The sequence below is a fragment of the Enoplosus armatus genome, chromosome 13 (genome assembly GCF_043641665.1).
Source record: "Enoplosus armatus isolate fEnoArm2 chromosome 13, fEnoArm2.hap1, whole genome shotgun sequence".
Taxonomy (NCBI): Eukaryota; Metazoa; Chordata; class Actinopteri; order Centrarchiformes; family Enoplosidae; genus Enoplosus; species Enoplosus armatus.
The window spans coordinates 12,379,532-12,397,417 of NC_092192.1; the positions used below are offsets into that span (position 1 = coordinate 12,379,532).

Genomic DNA, 17,886 nt, shown 5'->3' on the forward strand with positions numbered 1-17,886 from the left:
ATGCAGCCACACCAATCCATATTTACACTGGCATAGAAATGTACATTTCTAGTGGCAATACATAATCATAAATACATGTTGTCTGTGAGAAATTGCCAGTTTCATATAAGGCGCATCATCAGCCAACGATCATTGCGTTATTGGTTGTTGCTGAACTTGGAGTTCTGCCAGGAATAGAAAGTTGTACTCCAGTACACCAGCGGCAAGACAAAGAAGCATTTCCCCCCTCGGTCATTGAGGTGTTCACTGGCCTAATTAACATGGTGCTCATCACTCAAAAGAGGACACCTGCAGGGAGGGGCAACAGTGTGAGACATATTTTTCTTCATGTATTTGACTTCAGCTCGGGTTAATCTGGCATCATGTGCTTACATTAGTTTTCCTATACAACGAACCTGCAGGGGCTGAAAAAAATTACAGATACGCCTGACATTATAATGAAATCCTATAGAATAGTTCTGCAAATAAATACTATAAATGTGAAGCTTATGTAATTGTTTTGATTCTGTGTCGAGAGGTGTTGATTCAACTCTGTGGTGTTTTTATGAGGCTGTAGTTTGTGGTGTCACTGTATCATATTTAATAATAAATACTAAAGTGTGCTCTGTTTTGTTCACTCCTTGTACGGATTCCTAGAGGGAGTGCGAAAAATACATCTGCACATGTACAGTTTGGCTTGCCTGCTGGACCATGCTTTCTAGACACCAGACACCCAAACATGGAACCAAAAAAGTACAGCACCATCTATTGGATTTATTTTGTACTGCAAGAACATACAGTCAGTCCTATAAATTAAGACATGCCTGCAGTCTTGCTTGACTTGAACCGATGGCCATTTTCCAGTGTCCAGGCATTTATTGCTTTAGTGAAATTCTGACTTAAAGCAGGTAGTTTGTGGATTAGTCCTAGGAGTTTACCAGTAGCCTCTAAAATAAAGATAACGGGGGGCAGAGGGGTCCTGTGAGGGAGTTATTAAATGATTACTTTGGAAAGAGTGGATTGGAAATGTGGCACACATCATTTAATGTATTAAATTTGAGAACCGAGGCGGAAGCAACACTTCAACTTTTGTTGGTTTCATGGTCTAATCTGGGGTCATGTAGTACTCCAGCATCTTAATACAGGTTGGTGTCAGGGAAAAGGCTGAATACAAGATTGCAGTGCAGTCTTATGTGTGTGTGTACTGTACCTCATAGACACCTCAATCCCTGCAGCACTCCGCCACCCAGTGGACAAAACCAAGAACAACAAAATTGAATCCCATCATGCTTTGCCGTGCCCGCCGACCCAAGAGCTACTGATGCTAGGCTAACTGTCGTTAGCTACCGGGAGCGGACATGTTGTACCGACCCTTCCTTGAATAAACATCACTGTAAGCGGGGAATCGGGAGTTAGGGGTAAGGCTCGCAGCTTTGGGCAATAATGGATGCCGTCAACGCCTTTAACCATGAGGTAAGCTGCATTCAGGGCTCGCTGAGACCCTGAAGTCACCGAGTCTGGCGATGCTGATCATGGTGCTGTGATGCACTGAAGCTAGTAAGACAGGACCCACCAGAGGGCCTAGCTAGCTGGACCTGTCCATCTTACATGGCTTAGGGCTAACCGAGTTAGCGTGTGTGCTATAGCTACACCTGCAGCGCAAGTAATGTTGTTATTGAAGCAAATGACAGAGTTTTCTGCCAACTAGCAAGCTAACACAGCGGTAGCTAGTCCACGTTGGCCCCAGTAACCTTGCACAAAGTTCGCATAACGTTAGTAACGTTGATGTTAGCTTGTTGGAGCATGGCCACTTACATTGGTGTTGGTAACAATGCTAATAGAAACCACACAACGAGCAAACACCCTTTCCTGTTGTTATTGTCACACAATAACAAGCTTACAAACAAAAGTTCGTAAAAGCTTCCGTGATATGCACAGCCTCGGTTTGTTTGGAAGATGTCAGACTGAGTTACTGTAAGGCCCGAGGGCTGATGGTTGAGACTCTTAGAAGTCCAGTCTAAAGACAGGTCAAGTCATCTGTTGGTGTTTCTGCTGATACCTCTTTTAACACCTGAATGTAACAGTTACCAGGGCTGGGGCCTGCTAAAATTTGGTGGTAAACGCAAAGCTGTAATTATGTCATAAGTAGCTACTACTGATACATGTTTATTGCACCAAATCATTAACCCCCAGGGCTATGAGCAGTTCCTGATGGTTCTTGAGAAACCACTTGGACTTTCAATAGTAGTTTCTGTCTGGCACAGAAACAGAGAAAGTCGTTGTTTGTGGATTAAAATCACAGCCAGTGTGTACTTCAACATGCTGTCAATAGATACCAATAGAGATTAAAAGACCAAGCGTGCACGTTAGTGATGTCTAAATGAGTTTCAGACACTGGACCATCTAGTTCAGATCAGGATAAGCAAAACAATGGGCTAAGACTCTTTAACTTCCTCTGAAGCAGACATCAGTCAACTCTATGTGGTTTATTTCTAATCCTGTTTGATGTGAGCTATGCTGCTGTGTGTTGACCTCTTGGATCCTCACTTTAGAGCAGTCAAAATGTGGGTAGGTCCCCATAGACCCGAGGAAATTCTATGTGACAAAATCAGATGCCAGTTTGTGTCTGCACTGCATGTTTCGAGGTGTTTTTAGCAAATAGAAAATGAAAGTAGTGAAGTAGGGAAGGTTTCATGCATGCACTGTTTTTGCGGCACAATACACTGTACTACCAAAGTCAAAGAGGGAGTCAAAAAGTCCACTTAACGTATCACAGTGCCATATTTCAGATCATCAGTAGTGGCAACCAAAAGAGCATGTCCTGTAAATGTGTCTCTTCAAAAGCAATGTGATAGAAGTGATTGCCATCACCTCTAAAACTCATGTCTTCTCTGTCTTTTTATTTGTTATTTTACTTCATTCTCATGACTCTCCCCATCTCACTCATCTGTTATCTATTCTGTTAATAGTTATTCTCATTGATGGACTCCAAGCCCCCAATCTCTCGGGCAAAGATGATCTCCATCACCAAATCGGCCATCAAAGCTATGAAAGTAAGAATGAGTTCAGCATTCCTTCGTTTTGAGAGTCACTTGTGTATCTATTTGAGCGATATTCTCTGTATTTCTAAAATTACATCCCTTAGTTTTTCAACCTATATCTAGATAATAACATGCTCGCTTGCTTCTCTCTCTGTCTCTCTCTTTCTCAGCTCTACAAACATGTGGTCCAGATTGTGGAAAAGTTTATCAAAAAGGTGAGACAAACCCTAAACTCTAAATTCAGTCACCACCTAGTTTCTCCTCACCCAAACATGAATAAACTCAAATCTGATTTCTCCCTCTGCTCTCTTTAGTGTAAGCCTGAGTACAAGGTAGCAGGCCTGTATGTGGTGGATTCCATTGTTAGGCAGTCCAGACACCAGTTTGGATCAGACAAGGACGTGTTTGGCCCAAGGTTCACCAAAAACATTACAGGAACGTTTGAGAACCTCTGCCTTTGCCCAGTAGAGGACAGGGTAAGAACAGGAAGAGGTGGTGAAAATTTCACTGCGTTGTAGTCATAAATTGTACCAAATAGCAGTTAAAGGATCAGCCTCCTGTTATATCTTCTCCTTCACCTATTTCCTTGCTTTCTTATTTTCCTCTGTAGAGTAAGATCGTGCGGGTGTTGAACCTGTGGCAGAAGAATGGCGTGTTCAAGATTGAGGTTATTCAGCCCCTCCTGGACATGGCAGCTGGCTCTAGCAGTGTACCCTACACAGGCACAGATGAGCCAGGTAATTTGTGTTTGTTTGTACACGTGAGGAAGTAGTGATAACTGTAAGTCCATGATATTGTTTTTTCATTTTAAGTGTGCTTTTTTAATATACATATATATTGATATGCTAAAGTATCAGTGCGTGATGCTGGCGTTTGAAGGTATCTGTGTGCTGCTCACACACAAGTTGATGCTTTGCCTCTTCCCACAGGTTCTTCTCCACCTCCAGCCAAAGAGCCAGTTACTGCGGTAACGGCAAACTCCACCACGACATCTGCTGCACAGCTGCAAACCTCTGATGCCTTTGCTGCTGTGGCACAGCTCTTCCAGTCCTCCCAGGGTCAGCAGGTGTGTATGTGTACTAGACTGGCATTTGCTTTGACCACAGTCATTTTGCTTGAACATCTCTTTGACCCTCACTAATAACTCTTTGTTCACTCTCGGTCACTGGCATTTTTAGCTTCAACAGATGCTCCAGAACTTTCAGCAGCAGCCAGTGAAGCCGGACACCAACTCTCAGCCTCCTGTCCATACCGTTCAAACAAAGGCTCAAAATGTCAGCGCTGGCCTGGGCATGGTCGCCCTGCAACCTCCCCTGCCCACCCAATCCAACCAGCAGAAGACAGCCTTTGACAAGGTGGCTGTGCGTTTTTGTAATTTCATATCCCATCAACAGCTCAGAGGTCTTTTAAAGCTCTTCCATGTTAAAAAAAAGTCATAATTTGTGTACTTTTACATTCATTACTTGTCTCTCTCTTAGACATTGCTAGACCGTTTTGACTATGATGATGAACCTGAAGTTGGAGAAGAAACAAAGAAGGATGAAATGTCATCACAGCCCTCCTTGTAAGCCCTTGATTTATTACATATACTACAGCAGCTCTGTAATGCCAAGAAGTGGGAAGCTGTGATTGATTTTTTTTAAATGAACTGAAAGCTGTGAAGCTGATGGGGTATTTTGTTGTCACAGTATGCAGCAGCCTCCAGCCTTCCTACAACACATGGATCACTTTAAACCGTCGATGATTAACATGTCACAAGACCTCTCACAACAGGTAATGAGTACAAACATTTTTAATTGTAAAATGCTTCTGCAGGGATTACTTTAAACTGTGGTTTTAAATGCTATCAAATTTCATATTACAACTATTACTACTACCCCTTTATAAAAATAAGTAATGCATATAAAAATATGAAAATAAAATGAAGGTAGAGACAAATCTTTTTTCAGTCAAATGAATTATATATTTGGGGAAACCCTGTTGTACGTGCACAATATTTATTCCAGTTGTCTTTCTCAGGTTCCTCTCCCTCCTAATGGCCAGCTCCAGGCCTATGGTTTACCACCAGGACAAAGCTTCCCAGTTATGATGCCTCCTATGGGGCATGCTTTGCCAGGGCAGCCCCTCCCTGGTTCTGCTGGGCCTCCAGGCTTCCCAGGGCTATACCCTCCCCACAGTGCAGCCCAGCAACAACAGGTAAACTTAACAATAGTACAGAGGACATGAAAAATCTAACAAGCCATTTTAGGGTAAATTCAGTTGGTAAAGTAAATTTGTATATGTGCATTAAAATTGAAATCTTATGCCTGAAATGTGGAAAATGGAAAAAAAATTCATGTTTATGCTTAGCCGAGGTGGAGACTACTGAGATAATTTGAAAGTATAATAGTTTGTATCAAATCATAATCATGTCTTGTCCATACCATATCAGGATTTGTCTATGGATATGGACCGTTCATCTATGAGGGATGGCAGACATGGTCGACGGTCACACTCAGGCTCTAGGTAAGCATCTGAAATGGGATGTGATGTGTTCCGTCTCAGCGCTGCTTTTTGTTCTTAAACATTTTATTGGGTTTTATGCGGGTAAGCTGCTCAGTGCTTACTTATGGTGAATATATCACAAGTTTCAATTTGTTTTCTGTTTTTCTTCTCCAGGTCTCCAAAGCGGAGGAGGTCACGGTCGAATTCCCGTACACGGCGTTCCAGGCACAGGCGATCCCGCTCGCGCTCCAGAGACAGACGTCACCATTCCCCACGCTCTCGCTCGCAGGAGCGCAGGGATAGGGAGAAAGACAGGGAGCGACGGCAGAAAGGCCTTCCGCCACCCAAGAGCGAGACGCTAAGCAGTGAGTCATAATCTATTTATGGTCATATTTATTTAAGTAGATAGACATGGACCTGAAATGATCTGTTAGGTGTGCGCAGTATGGTTTTTAGTAGTTTCACAAAATGTTTGTCTTTGGACGACGTCACTGAGTTTTTCAAATAATTTTCCTCCCTTGATTCCAAGTATTGCATATATTTTGGCATTTCTAAGTTCTTTCTCCTTTTCAGTTTGCAGTACAACTCTCTGGGTGGGCCAGTTGGACAAGAGGACACAACAGCAAGATGTTGCCTGTTTACTTGAGGAGTTTGGGCAGATAGAGTCCATCAATGTAAGTGGACTTGTATAGATCAGTTCCATTGATCAAACTGTGACCACGTCCTGTGTTTGTAACAGTGACATTTGCAAAAACGAAAATTACTGCTATTTGTGTCTTTTGATCACCATATAGTTTATTTATCCTTGTAAAATTGTCCCTGTTTATTCCTCACCTTTCTGTTTGTCCTCCTCTCTTATTAAGATGATCCCTCCACGTGGCTGTGCCTATATTGTCATGATACATAGGCAAGATGCCTTCAGGGCTCTACAAAAGCTTAGTAGAGGAACTCACAAAGTTAACCAGAAAGCCATCAAGGTGAGTGAGCAACAGATAGCTGCTCTGTAAAGCACTGCTAAACGAAAAAAAAAAAAAAGCAAATCAAAGTGAAAACTGAGAATTTTCTAACTGAATCAAGAGTTTTTTTTTCTTAATTTCTTGCCAGATTGCTTGGGCTTTGAACAAGGGCATAAAGGCTGAGTTTAAACAGTACTGGGACGTGGAGCTGGGTGTCACCTACATACCATGGTCTAAAATCAGAGAGGCTCAGTTGGAGGAGTTAAAAGAAGGAGGAATACTGGATATAGACACCTTATCACCAGGTAAAAACTCTGACAGACACATTAGGAAATCATACGAACAAATTATCATTTTGAAATGTGCTTTTATTCAAATGTGCTTCGGAAACAAATTGCATTATTGTGTATTATAGTGTGTTGACCAGTCTGCTTTTTAATGAGTAAATTGTGCCTTCTCTTTTTCAGAGTGGAGTGGAGTGAGGAAGTCTCTTGACCTTTCGGAGGAGCTCACCCACAACGGCCGTTCAGAACCACAGCAGCCTGAAGAGACACAAGTTCTACCTTTGGCTGCTGCAGCTGCTCCTCCCGTACAGGTAAACAAGAGCGATGTCACCATTATTTTAAACTCTCAGCATTAGAGATGTGTTGATCTAACGTTTTTATAAAAGAAAATGTAGGGGGAGAAATATCATTCTGAAAGTTGTTTTGATTAAGAGTATGAGCCTGCTGTTCAATACATCTGTTAATGGTTAGTATGGAGGCACCATTTAAAATGATATGACATGCTGGTGTGACACCTGGTCCATACCTACAGTAAGATAGATGAGGAAGCTTAGATAAGATGTTTTTTATTGTAATTGTTTGATGAAGCTTCTTAACTCCTGTGTGTGAGTGTCACTGGGGGGTATAACAAATAACTTTCTCATTTGACATCTCCAATAAATCCCTGTAAATGTTCTCAGATCCCTCCAATGCAGCAGCCAATGGTTGGTGTGGGTTCTCTCCAGCCTCCCGTCTTCCCTGGTCCCATAGGCATGCCTCCGCCTTCCTTCCCCCCAGGCGTCCCCCCTCCTCCTTTCATCAGACCTGGCTTCAACCCCATGCAGATGCCTCCAGGTAGCACCTCCTACAGCTGCCATCAAACCATTTCTCACTGGCTTTCATTCAGTTTCCCACTCTCGAATGATGGTCAATTTAGCACCTATAGTTCACTTCATTTGGTCCAAATGATTGTTGCCGTTTAGTTTGTATTCACACTGGCTTATGACAAACAGACCCAAGAGCTGTGAAAGGCGTCATCATTCATTGGGCAGATATAGTGACTGTCCACTTGTGGAAATCAAATTCCTGTGACAAGTGCAAGACATGCAGTACTTTACTGCTCCATATTGTGTTTATTTATGTTCTCTGGTGTCACAAAGAGCTCATGAAGAAATAATCGTCAAGAGAAACGATGAAAAGGTTGAAACAGGACAAAATAGAGGCGTCTAATATTAAAGGGGATAGTTAGTGTGGTCGCTAAGTTTTGCACACTTTTTAATAAGAACCTGCAAAAATACATAGACTACAACACAAGCACAACACGCCGCTGTTTTATCTCCTTTTCACTCTGATTGATAATGGAAAATCCCCTCGCTCATGTGCTAACATGCATATGCATTACTATAGTTACCAAGCGATCTTGCATAAATCTAAATGACGCTTATAAGATTGCCTCCTTGAGCGGATTGATTTAATAATTTAATGTTTGATATATGCTAAAATCATACATCTCTCATGAAGTCCTGTGGTTGGTCCTTTTTGTTGTCAACAAACTGAACCAAACAGGCAAATGCGTTCGCTTGAACCGAATCATCTGCTGTGAAAGCACCTCTAACTCCTCTCACCCCTCTTCTCCCAGGTTTTCCTCCTCCAGGTGCCATGCCTCTAGGTCTACCACCTCCTTCCAAGGGTGGAGTTGAAGACCCACATCTGGACCCAGCAGGTCTGGGCAACAGGAAAAATGACGAGGTCCTGGAGGGGCCCAACATCTTCAACAACCAGATGGGGCCTATGGGTGAGTTTGTCTTTGGACTTTTCACCAAAGTGGTTTGCTGTTTGTCATTGTGCTCTACCCATTGTACCCATTGTACCCATTAAAACTGGGGGGATCTAATCTCTTAAAAAATGTGTGAGGGGTTCTGGACAAGATTTTATCATTAGATACAGTATAGTGCTTTAACAGTCTCTCGATTGGTTGATAGGCAGAAATTTAAATGATGACAAGTTTGACTGTGATTCATTTGTATTTATCAAGTGAAAATACAGTACCAGCATTTGTGGGTTAGTGCTTCTCAACTTGGTGCTTTTGGACAGTTAGAAAAGTTGAGTTAAAATTAAAGCTGCATTTTGTATTTGTTTTCCCATCAGGTAACCAGGTAGGTGGACCTCCAGGTTCTCTCCCAGGTGGTCCTCCAGGAAACATCCAACCCCCTTCTGGTGGTCTGCTTGGCGCCCGGCCCGGTATAATCCCACTCCAGCGTCCTCCTGTTCCCCCACCACCACACATGCAGCGTTTCCCTCCACCCCACGGGCCACGTCCCCCTCACCCTAACATGCCACCTATGCCCCCACAGATGATGCCCAGAGGGCCACACCCTCAAATGATGCACCATGATCCCCCTCCACCTAAAGGAGGCTTTGGGATGCTCCCTCCCCACAATATGAGGGCTCCTTTCCCTCCACATGGGCATGGCCCGCCTCCTCAAGGTCTTCCTCCTCCTTTTATCAGACCAGGGGGTCCTCGTGGCCTGGAGGGGCCGGAAGAAATGGATGGCAGATCATTCAGGGGAGACAGGCCTGGATTCAGGGACCGAGAGCCAGAGAGAGACAGAGACTGGGATCGAGACAGGGAGAGAGAGAGGGACAGAGGTTTTGGAGGTGGAAGGCGTCCATTTGGTGATGGAGGGAGGGGAGGAGGTGGTGATAGAATGGATGGGAGGGACAGGCTCGGAGGCTGGCAGGAAGACGGGGCCGATCACCGGGGAGGAGGATGGGAGAGAGACCGTGATCGGGATAGAGACCGCGATCGGGATCGAGACAGACGGGACTGGAGGGAGAGGAGAAGTAGCCAGGATAGCGACAGAGAACGAGGGAGGGGTGACGATGGGGAGAGGGAGCGAGGAAGGGGGGAGGGAGGAGAAAGAGGAAGGGGAGAAGGAGGGAGTCGAGAAAGAGGGAGAGGAGCTGAAGGAAAAGAAGGGGACAGGCCAAGGCGGTCAGAACGCCGAGAGAGGACCACGCGGTGGGACAGGGATGATCGATTGGCCGAACTGGAAAACATGGACAAACTTCGGACCTCTAACAGCACAGAGCAACCTTGTTTGACTCCTGTGGTCACCATGGAAACCAGTAAAGAACCAAGCGAGGAAGCTTCTGAAAAGAAGGCAGAATCTGAACTTTTAGCTCCGCCCCCAGAGGTAACTACTGCCGCAGAAGAGCTGATGCCCTCTGAGCCTTTACCTTTAGCTCAAAGTGAGCCCACAGAAACAAAACAGGAAGCAGCATCATAGACTGGCTCACTGCTCCTTCAGCCATAGACTGCTGTGAACCACTGAAAGATAAAAATTGTGTTTTTCACTATGATAACCAGCCTCAACTCCTGGCAGATCAGTTCTAACTAGTCACAGTTTGTCAGTTGGTAAGTGACAGTTTCTGGGCCGTAACACATTTCTTGAAAACAAAAATCTCACACACGTGTTGTCAAACGTATGAAAATGGTTGTTGTCAGACTTAATGGCAAATTTGGCTCTGCAACTGTGTCTCCAAACACATGACCACTTGAAAATCAGTTTGGAAAAATGGCTGCAGTTAAGTATTGGCTCCCTGCTGTAAGTTGTAAGAATGAACGGAGTGCTTGCATGTTAACTTTTAATATGAGCTCTGTCCATCTGAGGTTGATTTGAGCTTAGCTTTTATGTTTTTACTGAAGTTGGTGTGCAGACGGAGGAAACTAATTATTTCTATGACACACATTTTGTTTTACTTCATAGCCTTATATGTGTGATAGCAGGCACTCCTCAACAAGGTAAATATGTTCATTATAAAATATTTTTTAAAATTTGCCAAAATGTCATGTCAAACACTGAATATCTTCTCAAACAACTATATAATGATAGAGGCGCCATTTATTTTTCTTTGTTGTTTTCATCTCATATCTTGTGTTTCAGCTCCTCATTGCAATATCACAGCCAGTAAGGCACAGCTTTGAAAGGACTATGGTGGCCTTAAAATCCAATCAAGTTACTTGTAGGTGTTTGAATGGAGAAGGGCATGTCATTAAAAAAAAGTACAAAGTAGGGAAATTACACTGAGAATCTGGCCTGGTACTTTACTCCCACAAATAGTGTGAACCATACTTAAAGAGGAGTATTGTCTTCATTCTGCCAAACACTTGGTGCAGTAACTAATGAATCAGTACATATGCACATTTACTGGCCAATACCCAATGTCCTTAAAAGATTCCACTCTCAATACATAATACAATACAATACAAAAGTATGTATTCCACTAGTACTGACACTCTTACAAACATAGGACTGATTAGAAGCTGAGCTTATTCTCTGAATCTAACTTGGTAGTCATATTTTACTGATTACAGGAATTACACCTAATTCCTTGTGAAAAAACACTCCTGTCATTCTAATATTATTTAGGGAATCAATACCTCACATTCTTTGATCATACTCTACTTATCCAGATGTCACTTTATAGCAAAGTTGTTATGGAAATATTTTAATTCTTTGTGTGTGTGTGTATAATCATTTTGTTTGGTTACAAAAATATTGGATAAACACAAACCATTGTAGGGGCTCAAAACCAACGACTTAAACTTTAACAGTGGCAAACAAATTTCTTTTGCTTAACAGATGGGGGCTGTTGGGCCGAAAGGCATTTTAGATAAGACATTTCAACTTAACATGCACAGCAATTAAGATTGCGGTATATCTCCCTTGGAATATTTAGGAAGTAAAGAAATTTGATGATACATAATTGTTTTGTTTCAGATGTTTTGAGTGATCTAGACATAGAGGTATGGGTATGCATAGACTAGGTCCATTTGCAAAAACATTTGACTTATACCAAGCTCAGCAACAGCTGTTCAAAAACTGCTGGGGAAAAACCCCTCATGATATTTCAATTCTCCATTGGAAATTTTAGGACTTTGCATTTTTTTCTGCCATCTAAATTTCTCACCCATGCCTAAATGTGTATATATATTTTTTTTCAGTTAGATAAATAAAGTAGAACATTTGATAGATTCAACCGAGGAGTATCCAACACCAGTTTATTTTAAAAGTATTGTACTCGGCAAAAAAATGTGCAACAATTCAGGTGCCAGCTTGGATTTTTGACCATTGTGTATAAACACCAGTTAGCAGGCAGACTCCATAAGCTTTGTTTATGGCAGTCTTTTCTTTTTCCTGTGTGTATGGAAGGAAGGGTGCAATCTCTTGGATCAGACAAAAGTTTATTTTTTATTTTTATTTTTTTTAAATTTTATCTCCTGCACGTCAGTCAAACTGGGATATGAGTATGTTTTGGCCACATGAAAATACAAAATGTATCCCTGTACCGGAATTATTTTTTTGTCTTCAGTGAACACAGCTTTCACTGTCTGATATTGATTAAGTTGTTAACATTTGAAGCCCAGATTCTGCAAGCCAACCTCTCAGTTCTTGAAGATTCTTAACACAGAGGCACTAAGGGCAAAACTAAAGTGATGAAATGAAGAGTGTTGCTTGGGACACACTGCTGTAAATATGCTTGTATCACTGACGATTCAAATGTGTAATGGTAATTGTTGTTTATGATCTGTGATTCGTTTATCCGAGAGAAACAAATGGACTTTGAAGGAGCAACAGAGGCCCTTTGCTTTAACGTTTTTTAACTCCTACTGGTTTGAAAGTTGACAGATGTTTCTATGATTTGTTAAAAATACAAAAAGACATGGACATAAAATCTTCAATATTTCAGCCATAGGAAATTGTTTTTAATAAACTATTTTTGTACCAAAACATTTTCCTTTTTTCTTATCATGTTCTGTGCTTAACAAACGGTTAGTCAGATGTTGAAAGATAAAGATAGTCAAAATTATCTTCCACATATGTGATATAATTGTCTGTTTTAACGCCTAATGCTTACGGGCTGACCCTTTACTACCCACAGTGAAGAATAAAACAGGTAAGATGTTTTTATTATTTGTTAAGTTTAGGTCTCACCAACAGACTATTTGCAGCCCACACAATTCTTCCTCCTCAAATGTTCATCTTCATGTAAAAGACCAGTCATAAGGGCTTCAAATTAGCTTTGTATAAATGCTGTACTGATCAGCATATAGTTTAGTCATGCAAAATTCAGTCATGTTTACCGGCTATAGGTGGCTTAAACTCTGACTGTATGAGGCTGATTGATAGAATTGCCACCCAGCTTAGTTACTTTATATGCAACATGGATGAATATTGAATAAACCATGGGTTTGCAGGAACATCTAATATGTGATATTTGTTTTTTGTGTGGCATAACTACCAGCAATATAGCCTGACAGTGTAGAAAAGATGGAAATACTAGGCTATTGATTGATACTACTGACATAAATTAAGATGGAAGCGATACATTTTGTAATAATTTTAACTACAATGTAATGCCTTCTTACAAATTAATATTTCTAATTTCTATAAATATTTTAACATTGTTGGGTAAAAACTTGTGATGGTTGTGGACAATGCTTCTTTTTTTGACATACTAATTGACAGTTGAGGATTTGTTCACCTTCTTAATGGACTGCTCATCACCTTTGTGACCAATCAAATCTGTCTTTATGATTGTTTTTTACTCTGATTGGCTACCTGTATAATAGGCCCGCCCATCAAGCACTTGTGTCGGTTGGTTGTCTCTAGCAAGAACGACAGAAACTTCCCTTGAAACTACTGCGAAGATGGTGATTAAAGCTGTGTGTGTGTTGAAAGGAGCTGGGGAGACCACCGGGACCGTTTATTTTGATCAGGAGGTAAGGCGTGCTACATTGCTTTCAGGGGAATAATAATATCTTGTTAGTTATTTTAATGAAACTACCCGGAGATTTGACCTGCCTCTTCCAGGGAGCGTTAGCGCCCGAATGCTAGGCTAGCCAAGTTCTCCATTCACTAGCCAGTAGCCCGGTTAGACCGCTTTTCAGGAGAGACCTAGCTAACGTTTGTTAGCTAACTACATGTTACGTATGAATGACAAGGCATCGAACATGGTCAGATTTAGCAAGCCCGCGCTGATTTGCATAAATTGCCTAACGCTATATCTAACGATGTGCGTATTTATTCAATGCAAATTAACGTTATCTTGCACGTTGCAAAACATCAATTAACGTTAGTGTTAAGTGCGCATACAGCCAATAACTGCTATTTGGCACTTTTTATTCAAAGTCGGCTGCTTATGTGAACCTCATCGTGATTACCTAGTAAATGTAACAGCCCAAAACATCGGCTTGTCATGAAACCCACAACCTTTGAACGTTTAAGGCCTGCGATTTGTTAATGATCAACAACACGTGTAGTATAAACGTCTGTTGCATAAATTCAACGTTTGCAATGTCAGTCTGATGTGTTCAGCTGAACCACACCAAGTCAGAGAACACTTCTGTTTGTAGCTGCTTTGCAGAAAACCTAGTTGCAGTCAAAAGCTGCATTATTAATGGTAGACAAAACAAGAGTAAACGCTGGCCCACTAATTACATTTTTGCTGAGTCACTGCCTGCGCTCGTTCTGGTTGCCTTTACTCCGAGTATTTGGCCTTGTTGATAAGGGTGTAGTGCACTGGGCAAGGATGTGTCATCGAGGATACGCAGCATTGACTACCAAAGACAACGGCAGCTGATTGCATTGACAGTTTAAGGTCCCATACCATCCATGATGATCTGACCACTGGGCTAAATATAGTTTTGGACTGAATATCATGAAGCATCCCATAAAAGCAGACACATTGTACATTATCTTACTATTGCAAAGCTATGAACTCAAAACCTTATTTCAGAGTTCAAGTCCAACAGAAATTAAATTAAATTTTGTCTGCTACAGCATATACATATCTGCTCTTTGAATCACGTATCTTGTGTTTTCCTTCAAGGAAAAAATCTTAAACCAAAAGTGAGAAATGTATATGAGCTCTCTAGTTTTGCATTAATTCAACAGAATACCGTCCAATTACCAGTCTACGTAGAGGGATTTCTTTCGATACAGCCAGTCAAATTTTGCATATAGCAGTAAGGTAAGCGTTCTATCATAGGCAGAGCAGACTGATGCATTGGACCAGACAGCAGCCTGCTACACAACACAGTAGCCAGACTTTGAACAACTGCACCATTAGCTTTCCTGTCAAAGCCTCGTTATCTAACTTGCAAATCATGAACACATATCTTGTCCTGCATCTTAGCTTGTTGAACAAGCAACCAAACAAACGTACTGGGAAAAGGTGCACTGCTAACATTAGTTTGCAGGTTAGATAGATAATTAGCTGCTCAGCTGCAGCATATTGAACAGCATGTAAATGTACCTGCAAATGTCACTTAGATCTGTTTAGATGATGGTGTGGTCCTTACCCTTCAATACCATAACAACAGTGCCTGCTGTCCATCAAACGTGGACAGGAACAATCAAGTAGATGAAGTCAAAATATTAAGACCCAAATGTCTAAATGTAAAATGTCTGTTATAGAAATATTAGTTTTTTTAATAGTTATTTGAGTATTTTTTTGTATTAGAAATTATGACTGGCTTTTTGTTGATTGATGTCTATTGTGTTCATCAATGAAATACAAGTTGTACAACTTTCTTTCACATTTTCCTTTTTATATTTGCTGTTGGGTTATTAACAGAATGACTGCCTGGGGAATGCAAATGAGAGAAAAAAAAATCATTGTTTTGTTTACTTCAGCTTCAAGTCCTCCTAGCCACCTGGCTTTGACAGCTCTATTGTGTCTTTGTATTCCCCTGGTAAATTGTGTTATTCTGATCTGTTAGAGTGATTCAGCCCCTGTGAAGCTGACAGGAGAAATCAAAGGCCTTACCCCTGGTGAGCATGGTTTCCATGTCCATGCTTTTGGAGACAATACAAACGGTGAGCATCAGACAATACTTGTTAATCTATCAGGTTTCTGAAATTGCAGGACTTTTATTTAATTTTACTGCATTACCTGGTTTTAGCTTTCCTACACTTGGACTGATTCTGAAGTGTTTCAGGATAAAGATGATTTTTTTTTTTTTTTGCTTTGTTTTTATTTCTCTTCCCCAGGGTGCATCAGTGCAGGCCCACACTTCAATCCCCACGGCAAGAATCATGCTGGTCCTAATGATGCAGATAGGTGAGTCCAGTCTGAGGGAAAAGTAGTTGTGAGCCATTACAACGTTTGGCAAATCATTGTGCCTGGTAATGGCCATTGTAATAACAGTTGATGCAAATACTTAAGTTATCAGAATCCATAGATGCATAGATTTAGTAATAGATTTAAAGCTCCCTCACATTAAATTTAAAATTGATCTTTAAATCATGATTGTATAATTTTTTTGAAAGGTTCATATTTGATCAATAACTGAATGAAAAAAGACCTGTTCTTGTATAGGTGTTTTTATAGTAGGATAACTTTGCATTCATTGTGCTGGAAGTTGCAATGATTTATGTTTGATTGAACAGATCAGGCAGAACTAGCATTGATTTGCCTTTTTGTTTGTTAGATGGCAACTGTTGAGGTACAGGAGTAATCATGGGGAAAGTGTTTTTTTTTTGGTAGGGTGTTCTGGTCCAATACTTTCTTTAGTAAAAGCTGTCAGTTGAGATTATTCATACAAGTGTGTGTTAAAATATCAGCTTTGCTTTTTGTGACCAACTTTATGATTAGAGTAGCAAGTCCCAAGTATGCTGTCTGTGTTGAGATGGGTTTAATGCAAGTAAATGTTTTTAATGGAAATAGGCATGTTGGAGACCTGGGGAATGTGACTGCAGGAGCAGATAATGTCGCCAAGATATATATCACGGACAAGATGCTCACCCTCACTGGCCCCTACTCAATCATTGGCAGAACTATGGTGGTAAGGAAAAGTGCCTGTCATTTTTCATTTCACTTCCAGTCAACAATGTTTGTGAGACTAGTACGTTTTTGCCTTAAGTTGTTCATCTTGGCTTTATGAGACAGACCCCAGGTGTGGCTCATATGGTGTGTGGGAAGAACAAAAACCTGCAGTATATTGTACCTTACTGACTGGAATTGAGCTTTTCGGCTATAAACTTCTAATGAAAACCCTTCTTTCTGTCCTGCGTTTTAGGTCCACGAGAAGGCCGATGACCTGGGAAAAGGAGGCAATGATGAGAGTCTAAAGACGGGCAATGCCGGTGGACGTCTGGCCTGTGGAGTCATTGGCATCGCCCAGTAAATGATCTGCTAGACATGGAGCACTGGAAACAACTTTTCCCCACAGCACTTAATAAGACCAACCTAGCTACTTGATGTGACAGTTTGTCCTTTTCAATACTCTGGCTTTTTATTGTCTAGGCAAGTGAGTAGATGAGCCATGCTTTGCCCTGTTCGTTCTTCATGACAATTGTATGAATGGGTTTATATGTCTGCTGACTAGTTTTTGGTCCCAAAGAATTGATAACGCACAAGTAATAAGCAGATGTATGCAATTTACAGAGTTAATCAATAAATTGTCCGTTCATCTGAATCGTGTGTGTGTGTAACTGGAATTTGTTTTTGACAAAAGTCTAGCATTTGAGCTTGAATAATAGACCTTTTGTCACAGTGGACATTTTGTCTCTATAAACACAGGTGTAACTAGTAACACTAATGATGGCCCCACCAGTTGACTTGTCAGTAAGTTTATTGTTAAATGCAATGAAGCTGCCAGCTATAGTGAGCTGTGTGCATTGTAACTGATGGGAACTTTGAGGCATCGAATTTTTGCCCAGGTCCCCCAAACGGGTTAATCCGGCCATCGTTAAAGCAACCCACCTGTCAGTACTTGCTAAAGGATCTCGGGTCACAGAATCTGACGGGTCACAGAATTTTTTGTAACACCGGTTCCGGACACGTTAGCTGGAGGCGGGGATAGCATCCGCCGAAACGGGAGGAATGCTATTTCAGGTAAGTCATAATTCGGCTAAATGTACATGTTGTATATCCTGAGCTGCTAGCTTGTCACCGGTATATTCTGATATCACCTGGAGTTGAGAGGCCGGTCCTGTGTGTGCGGTCACCAAAGCTAACGTCGTCAATGGTCAATAAATACCTCCGTGTGTCGGCTGATTGCTAGTTAAACTATGCCTGTTTGGTTTCTATAGCTACATTTAGTAAAGATACGCGTGTGTGTGTGTGTGGCTCATTTAAGTAACACATACGATG

The 17,886-nt window shown here is 41.4% G+C and overlaps 2 protein-coding genes across 2 annotated transcripts; both read left to right on the forward strand.

Annotated features, from left to right (window-relative positions):
• The first annotated feature begins 1,336 nt into the window (after positions 1-1,336).
• LOC139295230 (SR-related and CTD-associated factor 4-like) lies at positions 1,337-9,929 on the forward strand. The gene is given in 20 exon segments (XM_070917372.1): positions 1,337-1,452; positions 2,949-3,032; positions 3,191-3,235; positions 3,335-3,496; positions 3,631-3,757; positions 3,950-4,086; positions 4,199-4,375; positions 4,499-4,584; positions 4,709-4,793; positions 5,040-5,216; positions 5,452-5,525; positions 5,679-5,869; positions 6,078-6,178; positions 6,368-6,481; positions 6,609-6,765; positions 6,928-7,055; positions 7,425-7,578; positions 8,363-8,518; positions 8,872-9,629; positions 9,631-9,929. Coding segments are annotated over 20 exon segments (3,141 nt in total). The 5' UTR covers positions 1,337-1,422; the 3' UTR covers positions 9,829-9,929.
• A 3,451-nt stretch (positions 9,930-13,380) lies between these two features.
• Positions 13,381-17,209, forward strand: sod1 (superoxide dismutase 1, soluble). The gene is made up of 5 exons (XM_070918054.1): positions 13,381-13,510; positions 15,512-15,608; positions 15,783-15,852; positions 16,459-16,576; positions 16,811-17,209. Exons 1-5 carry the CDS (start codon positions 13,439-13,441, stop codon positions 16,916-16,918), a joined length of 465 nt encoding a protein of 154 aa, XP_070774155.1. The 5' UTR covers positions 13,381-13,438; the 3' UTR covers positions 16,919-17,209.
• The last annotated feature ends 677 nt before the right edge of the window (positions 17,210-17,886 follow it).